Source organism: Elephantulus edwardii, unplaced genomic scaffold, assembly GCF_000299155.1.
Source record: "Elephantulus edwardii isolate Elephantulus edwardi_28Jun2011 unplaced genomic scaffold, EleEdw1.0 scaffold00001, whole genome shotgun sequence".
Classification (NCBI taxonomy): Eukaryota; Metazoa; Chordata; class Mammalia; order Macroscelidea; family Macroscelididae; genus Elephantulus; species Elephantulus edwardii.
In genome coordinates, this window is record NW_006399751.1 from 31,839,171 (window position 1) to 31,848,387 (window position 9,217).

At 35.4% G+C, this 9,217-nt stretch overlaps 1 protein-coding gene across 2 annotated transcripts in view; it reads left to right on the forward strand.

Moving 5' to 3' along the window:
* Positions 1–9,217, forward strand: part of NCKAP1 (NCK-associated protein 1) — a 145,306-nt gene that overhangs the window by 82,198 nt on the left and 53,891 nt on the right. For both annotated transcript variants that reach the window (XM_006878778.1, XM_006878777.1), the window contains 3 exons: positions 3,329–3,448; positions 7,311–7,450; positions 8,336–8,467. In XM_006878778.1, the coding sequence (XP_006878840.1) occupies positions 3,329–3,448; positions 7,311–7,450; positions 8,336–8,467 (392 nt within the window). The remainder of the gene's footprint in view (positions 1–3,328; positions 3,449–7,310; positions 7,451–8,335; positions 8,468–9,217) is intronic.

Below are 9,217 nucleotides of genomic sequence, written 5' to 3' on the forward strand. Positions count from 1 at the left end.
TATTTTTAACTCCTCCTGGTCTTTGCTTGTAGCATCCTTTAATTCATCAAGTGTGTCTTTCATCCATTGGAAATATTCAGTCACTCCTCTTTTAACTTCCATTCATAAACATTTTGTTTCATAACATTAATTAAAATTGACAGAGGTAGCTCTAGATGTGCTCACTAGGTTGTGCCAAGAAATCCAGAGTACAGCTACATAGCTAACTGACAGGAAGAGGCACATATTTATTCCCATTCCCAAAAAGGTGATCCAACAGAATGTGGATATTATGGAACAATATCACAAATACCACATGGAAGCTAAATCTTGCTGAAGATTATCCAAGAACGCCTGACAGAGTACTGCTAGAATACAAACTGGGTTTAGACATTAAAGCATTAGAGATACCATTATTCATATCCGATGACTCCTAACTGAAAATGGAGTATCAGAAGGATGTATATTTGTGCTTTATCAATTATGTAAAGGCATTTGACTATGTGGATCACAACAAATTATGGGTAACTCTGAGAAGATTGGGTATCTCAGAACACTTGATTATGCTCCTGTGAAACTTTTACCTAAACCAGGAAGCTGTTGTCTGAACAGAACAAGGAAACACTGCATGATTGCAAATCAAGAAGGAAATGTGTCAGGGATGTATCCTTTCTCTGTAGCTTTTCAGTCTGTCTGCAGAACAGATCATTTGGGGGGCTGGAAAGATTGAAGTAAAACTCTTACATTCTGCATTATGCAGATAACTCAATCTTGCTCACTAAAACTTAGGAGGATTTAAAGCATTTGCTGTAGAAGGTCAAGGACTGCAGCCTTCAATATGGATTGCATCTCAACATAAAAAAAAGATCCTCATCACTGGGCCAGTTGGCAATATCATGGTAGATAGAGCAATGATTGAGATGGTTAATAGTTTCATCTTTCTTGGATCTACAGTCATTGCTCTTTGTTAGCAGGAAATCAAGATGAGTTGCTTTGGGCAAGTCTCTTGTCAGGGACCTTTCTAGAGTGCTAAAGAGTAGGATGTTATAGTCTAGAGACTAAGATACACCTTATTCAGGCCATGGTCTTCCATGGTCTTCTCAGTTGCTTGCCATGCATCAGAGAGCTGGACTTTGAATAAAGATGATGGAAGAAGAATAGGTACCTTCGAGTTGTGGTGCTGGAGAGGAGTATTGAATATACCACAGACTGCCAAGAGAACAAACAGTTCTGTCCTGGAGAAGTTGAAACCAGCTACTCCTTGGAGGCAAGGATTTTGAAACTCTTTCTCATATTTTTGGGCATATTTCCAGGAGAGACCAATCCTTGGATAAGGACATTGTGTTTGAAAAAGTAGAGGGTTAGTGCATGAAGACGACTCTGGATGAGATGGATTGACATAGTGACTTGTGGCAGTGGAGTCAGGTGTGTCAGAGATGGTGAGTTTGACTCTGGGCAGAGCAAGTTTCAAAGCTCTTATTCATAGGATCACTATGAATCAGCATAAGACTGGGCAACATATAACAACAACGATATAACTAACTACAATGAGACAAAGGGGTTTTTTGGGGGTTGGTTTTATTTTTACTGAGTAAAATATACTTTATTATTGATGGTACATGACAAGATGAGCTATTTAAGCCCTTCGCCTTTCTCTAATTGGAACTCACTGGAATCTGTGTCAAGGATCTCAGACTCAGTGTGTCAGGGGATTGAGGCAAGGACTCCCCAGCAGCTGAGGGTCTCTTTCTCTCTGTCTCTCTTCTAGTGCATTGCTGAAGCTGATGATCCAAGGAGCTCATATTCTTTGGAGGCCATGTGAACCAACAGGTTTACCACCTGCTTGTTGTACCTAAATTCATTGTCATATAAGGAAATGAGTTTGACAAAGTGGTCATTCAGGAAAGAGCTTTTTCACCTGTATTTCCAAGGAGCACTCTGGTTGCACCTTTCTTTAAGACTTCTTTGTTCTTTTGCCATTTCATGCAATATTCAGTACACTTCTCCAACACCAGAGCTCTAAGACTTCAATTCTTCCTCTCTCATCTTTATTCATTGTCCAGCTCTCAGCAGCATAGCAAGTGATTGAAAACATCATGGCCTGAATCAGGCTCACTTCAATCCTCAAAGTGAAGGGCTCCTGAATAATTAGAAGTCTTTGACTGCAGACTTTCCCAGTGCAGTATGTCTCCTGATCTCACTGCTGGTACTAAAGTGTTGATTATGAATCCAAGTTGAAATGAAGTCTTTGACAGTTTCATCATTTCTCCATTTATCATGATGTTGCCTATTGGTCCATTAGTGAGAGTTTTTGTTTTCTTGACTTTGAGAAGCAATCCATATTGGAGGCTATATTCTTTGATCTTCTGCAGCAAGCATTCCAAGTCCTACTCATGCAATAAAAGTAGTGTCATCTTAACATAGGTTGTTGTATTTTCCTTTAATCCCATTGCCACGTTCTTCTCAATAGAATCTGGCTTCTCGAATACTGTGCTCACTACAGATTGAATAGGTATGGAGAGAAGATGCAACCCTGGTAAACACCTTTCTTAATTTTAAATCATGATTTCTTAGTTTTTCCCATATTCTGTTTACATGAGTACAATTACGTACAATACGTGAGATTTCCATTCTTAGTATTAGCCAAAATTTCTTATGATCCACACAGACACATGCTTTTGCATAGCCACTAAGCATAAACAGATATTATTTTGGTATTCTTTGCTTTCAGCTAGGCTCCATCAAACATCAGCCACGATATGTATTATCATGAGTGTTAAAGTATATAAATTCACTGGAAATGTAATTTGCTACCTGATACTAACTCTCGTGGCCTAGTAGCAAGAAGCTGCACTGTAATCCCAAAAGCACGTGGTTTGAGGTCACCATCTGTGCTGTGGGAGAAGGATGGGTGAACTTCTTCCTTGTGATTAACTGCATGTGAAAACCTGGTGGAGGGTCAGCTTTTGGTCGAGTCCTACTCTTCAGTACACAGAAACAAGCAAACTTTTGTATATTTCCTTTTCCTTCACCCAATTTATCTATTGTTTTCTCCACTCGCTTGCCTCTCATGTAGTGAAAACACAATATGATATATAACCTTTCACTCAAATAATAAATAATTACTTCTTTATTATTATAGAGTATATAAATTTCTGTTAACCTGCATAGAAGTACTGTATAGTAAATTAACTTAAATAAAATTAAAGAGCTCTAATAAAATCGTACATCTCTATTTTTACTGTGAATTAAGATTATAACCTATATGTCCATGTTTACTTAAAAAGAACTTTGATGCACTATCTTTTTATAATTTCATTATTATTATTTTGTTATTCTGCTTTTACAGCGACATCACATTGGAGATCGTAGTCTTTCCTTATGTAATATGTTTCTGGATGAAATGGCTAAACAAGCTCGAAATCTTATAACTGATATTTGCACAGAACAGTGTACTCTTAGTGACCAGGTAATAAATTGTTTCCTTTAATGAAGATGAAAAATTTGTAAATGAACACAAATAAGTGAACTGTTAGTTTGTGGTCTTTTTTTGTTTTCCTTTCATTCAGTTCTCAAAATTTTATAATATCTTGTAAAGGTTCATAAAAAGGTACAGGTTTTTACAGATGACTGTGATTCAACATGTATTACACAGAATTGTTTGGTTTACCTGGCAATGTTTTTTGGTTTTTTTCCTATGTAATTGTTCTTCACTTTCTTTTTACAATATTAAGTTGTTAAATTGTATTGGCATTGTGCTGGACACTTGGTGTATATAGGGAAATGTTGATTTCTACTCTCAAGACAGAGAGAGATAGACAAATGATTTTAATATGCTGTATTTGCTATTCTCTGAACAATAGAACAATAAAGCAAAAGCAACTTGGCAGTGATTTTAAGTTACTATAAAATAGAAAATTTTTATATTTATAAAATAAGGCAGATAACAAACCCCACAATTAATTTAATGGGTTACCAGAAGGCAGGCAGTCTTGCACCTAGCATAGACATTAAGACATAGAACTTGGTAAGTTACTAGAGAAATCCCCTCTCTGTGTCCCATTTTAGATTTAGCTCCCTCCCACTTGTATGTATATTAATACTTATTTTTATGTTAATTATTTCTTTTATATTTCTTTATAGTTTATCACCTAAGAGTAGATCCCTAGACCTTGTAATATTTTCCCATTAAAAAGTTCTGGTTTTGGTCTGTTAAGTCTCTTTTCATGGCCATCTTTTTATTTTCTTTATAATTTATCTAATGAAGAACTTGGAACATTTGACTATAGAGTTTTTCGTATTCCATAGTGTGAGTTTTGGTTTTTGCACTCATGATGAAGTTCAACATACCTTGTCATTCTTTGCATTTCCAGTAATGTGGTTGCCAGATCCAGAGAATTGATCAACTTTATGTATAAAAATAGATAGAGGAACAACAGAAACAGATAGAAGGTCTAGTTTGACCTATGAGCTGTAATTTGCCTCCCCAGCTTTTAGGAAATACTGCAGGAGGGGCTCATAGAAAGGATACTGCCTGAGTTCTTGGCTATTCCTTGTATTATGTGCCCTTTCTCCATTAAAGTCCCTAGATATAGTAAGTAAAGATCTTTGGCTCATGTTATTGTTATATGTAAAATTCTGATTCACATTTTATTAATTTGAGCATTTTAATTGTTATTCTTGAATAAAGTTTGCTGTCAATGTGTCTTGAAAACGTAAATTTTTTTCTAAATCACATGCAGGTTTTCAGTTGTCTATATAATAATTTTCTTTGTACGTCTAGAAATTGGTTTTTCCAGGTAGTCTTGAGAATTTGATATGTTCATTCATATGTGTATTGAACTCTTTTTCTTTAGTTTTTTGAAAGATTGCCTCAATTGTCGGGTCTTGCTGGGGGGTGGGGTGTGTTGCAGTTTTTTTGTTTACTTATCCCCTTTGTTTTTCTTTAATCAGGACAGCCTTCATATTTGTGTCTTAATATCTGTGTGAATATCTCATGTTGGGGGTCTTCCTCTTCATCTTTTCCAGCAACATGTCCTTTTCCAAGGTCTCCTTTTTTTTGTTGTTTTACTATAGTAATTGCTTTCAGTGTATGCTTATTTTTTGAGATTTCCTGATTCTCATTCCTCTTCTACACTTACTTGTGTTTTGCTTAATTTCATGTTTGTTCTTTTTGTCCAACTCAGTTTTTATTCCATTCTCAGCAGCTTTTCTCAGGTTGGGGCCTTGTCCTAGAAATGAGTTTGTCTGATAATTGTAGCTGCTCACAGAGATTACATTCCTGCAGCCCCTTCCACCTTTACTATTGATCTCCTGCACTTAATCTGCTAATAGACTATCAGTTCTTTAGTAAATATTTACAGATTATTTTGCGTTTTTCTTTCACACATCTCTTGGATCCTTTTACATTTCTGCACAAACACTGATAATAGCCATAGGATCTTTGTAGCTGCCCCATCCACTTGTGCTTTGGGGCTGGTGAGGATATCTTGATATTTTAGTTTGTAGGTTTTAGTTTTATTTTCTAATAACTATTTTTATGTAAGAAGTTGTAGAGATATTAAAAATTTTTTCTAGTTAATGTTTCTTAAAACTGGAAATTTCCTTAAAATTATTAATTTTGTTTCTAAAGGAGCTTCTTTTTACACAACACAAAGGCAGTATAAGTTTTTCTGCATTTCTTATAAAAATGTAATTTGTTCCTTTGGCTTTAACTAACACTTCCATATAATGAATCTATTTTTTATTAGTTCTGTCCAATAGAAATATAATACAAACTACAAAAATAATTTAAACTTTTCTCAGAGGGGGTAAATAATGTATACTGCATTGAAACGGTGAGCGAGAGAACTATATCCAAGTGTAGCTAATGGTTACTGGCTACTGTAATTAAAGAGTTCAGGTCTGTTTCTGACTGCAGTGTTCTTTGTTTGTCTGTTATGTTACCTTTGAAAGTGAAATGGATTATTTCCCACATGTGTTTTGTCTTTTTCTTCCACAAGAGTTTCAGTTGTGTCTTAACTTAGAAATTGTCTTGTCTTCTTAATGCCTGCCTCTCATATTAAGTTACCAAAATCTTTAATTTTTCTTGCGTAAGTTTCTCTCAAATTTTGTTAATTTTTATTACACACACCTTCCATAATCCTATCTTGTCTGTATTGTTTATAACAATTGTCCGTGCCAATTAACATTTCCTTGTTTCCATGTTTTCTTGCACTGATACTACAGTTGTTGTTAGGTACTGTTGACTTGACTACCACTCAGAGTGACTCTATGAGTAACAAATCTGGACCTTACCCTATCCTGCACCATCCTCATGCTCTGTGCCATGTTCAGGCCTAATATTATAGTCACTGTCAGTCTGTCTGATTGAAGGGTTGGCCTTTCACGGACCTACCTTTCTTCTTAAAGGGCCAAGGATCTACCTGGCCCCTTCTGAGAGCTCAAGAGTATGTGAGACCAAGTTTTAGCATCATTTTATCTAAGGAGCATGCTGATTGCATTTCCCCCAAGAGAGATTTGATTGTTCTTTTGTCATTCCATGGTATATTCAATACTGTTCACCACAATTAAAAGGTGTCATAGTTAATCTTAGGAAAAAACATATATTTTTAATTTCCAGTAGTTCTAGGATTGCTCACATTTAAAATATAGCCTCTAGCTTGTCACACAAAACCCTTTCTGAGAGTTTAAACATCTCATTTTATTTACTCTGCACTGAACTTCATTCTCCATTATTTTATAGTTACCGTATACTTTGAACATACCAGATCCTTGCATAATTTTGTTTTTCTTTTTTACTTTACATGTTCTTCTTTCTTATTTGCTTATTATATTTTTTTGTTATACTTTAAATGACAACTCTTTGTGGTGGTGTATAATATTTATTAATTTCTGTTTTCCACCAAGCGGTAAGGGCTCCCCAACTCAAGTAAGCACTCATTTATATCACTGTCTTTAGCGTTAATACAATAGCTACTACATAGTTTGGATATAGCAGGAGCCCGATAGTTAAAGTGCTCTGCTGCTCACAAAAGGATGATGAAGTGAGTTCACCAGCAGCACTGGGGGACAGTAAAAAACAATAATAATAAAATGGACTGAACTTAGATTAGCTGAGTTAAGTAAGATAAGATTATCCTAGACCTGACATAGACTTAAATAATTAAACTAAAATAAACCAAAAAAAAAAGACTTAAGCAGTCTGCTTCTCTATAGTGAATTGGAATCAGCCTGATGGCACACAGTTGGATGTAGCTAAGATTTGCTTAATAGTTGCTATGATTTCAAAGTTCTTGGTGTAATAAAATCTTAATACTTTTGAAATTTAGTTGCTGCCCAAGCATTGTGCCAAAACCATCAGTCAAGCAGTGAATAAGAAGTCAAAAAAGCAGACTGGTAAAAAAGGGGAACCTGAAAGGGAGAAACCAGGAGTTGAGAGCATGAGGAAAAATAGGCTGGTAGTAACCAAGTAAGTCATCTTATTTCATTGTATCTTTTTTGTTATTGGTGGGATATTTTCTTTTCTCTTTCTGTGTTATTAGTAATGAAGAAGTGATGGAAAATTTTTCCTATCAGAGATTCTTTTTTAACTTGTGAATGAACTTGGCTAGCCAGTTAGTGCTTATTTTATCCCCAAAATCTTAACATCTGTATATTTTTATTTTTGTAGATGATGCATATAATGATGACATTTGTCTTTACATACTAAATGCTGAAGACCAAGAGTTTGTTTAAAATTGGTTTAGGATGCCTATGCCTTACATAATCTCTAATGTTAATTTTTTAAAAAAAAATCAGATATATGAGACTTTTTTCCCTCCTAGTATGCTTTAATGTATTAGACAATATAGTCATAGTTGTTTAAAACCAAAAAATCAGGCCAAATAGCATTTTGAGCTGTTTGCTTGCTTGCTTACTTAGGAGGGACCAGTGAGTAGGCCAGTTAGTAGGTGATTTTTTTTTGTTTGTTTAAAGTGTGTTTCCTTCTTCTTACTTCATAATTTGATAAAATTATTTACCGTTTTGTGGTCAGTCTTCCATCCCCTACAACAAATGTAAAGTAGGAGTTGGAAATTACTGTCTTTGTCAATACAAAATAAGCTCTTTCCATTGTATATTATTATTATTTCCATTGTATATATTAAATATATAGTTGTTACCTAAATGTAGAAACAATTCAGCAAATTAGTCTCATATATGAGTGAGATCCTTAAAGTTTTTGAACTTTCCTAGCTGAGTCGAATAAAGATGAGATTCTATGATTAAGACTAAGATCTAATTTAGTTATAAAATTAATTTCATATTAACTGATAAGATTATTAACATTTTATTTATTGTTTATTATTTCTTTCAGCCTTGATAAACTGCACACTGCACTTTCTGAGTTATGTTTCTCTATAAATTATGTTCCAAATATGGTGGTTTGGGAGCACACATTTACTCCAAGAGAATATTTGACTTCTCATCTGGAAATCCGCTTTACTAAGTAAGAAAGAATATAAATTATTTTTGTTGTTGATTTTGGTTCAGTCATTCAGTCATTGCCTTTGAATAGGACCTGATTCATAGCTAACCCTCCCATGGGTTTCTGAGGCTGTAAATTGCATGGGAAAAGATTGCTTTGTTTTCTCCCTCAAAGTCACTCATGAATTCAAACCACCAGAGAGGGGTGGCTTTTGAATTAGCATAACTCTCTTCAGACTAGTGAGTTTTTTTTTAACTAGTTATGTTTATTCTTATTATTTTTGTTGTTGTTTTAATAAGGCATATGTTTTTCAGAGCATCAGTAGAGCAGACAGGAAATTAAAAGATGTATTGCGATGGGAAAGTCTGCAGTTTAGGGACCTCTCCAAAGTACTGAAGAGCAATGGTGTCTCTCTGGAGACTAAGGTGCACCTGATATGGGCCATGGTCTTTGCAATCACTTGTTAGGCATCAGAGAGTTGGACAGTGACCAGGGAGGATAGAAGGAGAATTGATGCCTTTTGGCTGTGGTGCTGGACAAGAGTATTGAGTGTACCATGGCTGCTAAGAAAACAAACAGATTCATCCTGGAGAGGGTTAAACCGTGCAGCTCCTTGGAGGCAAGGATTCTGAGGCCTTTTCTGACATACTTTGGTCATGTAAGGAGAGAGACCGGTCCTTGGAGAGGGACATCATGCTTGGGAGTGTGGAAGGCAGGCGCAGGAGGGGAAGGCCCTCTGTGAGGTGGATTGATTCAGTGACTGGGGTAATC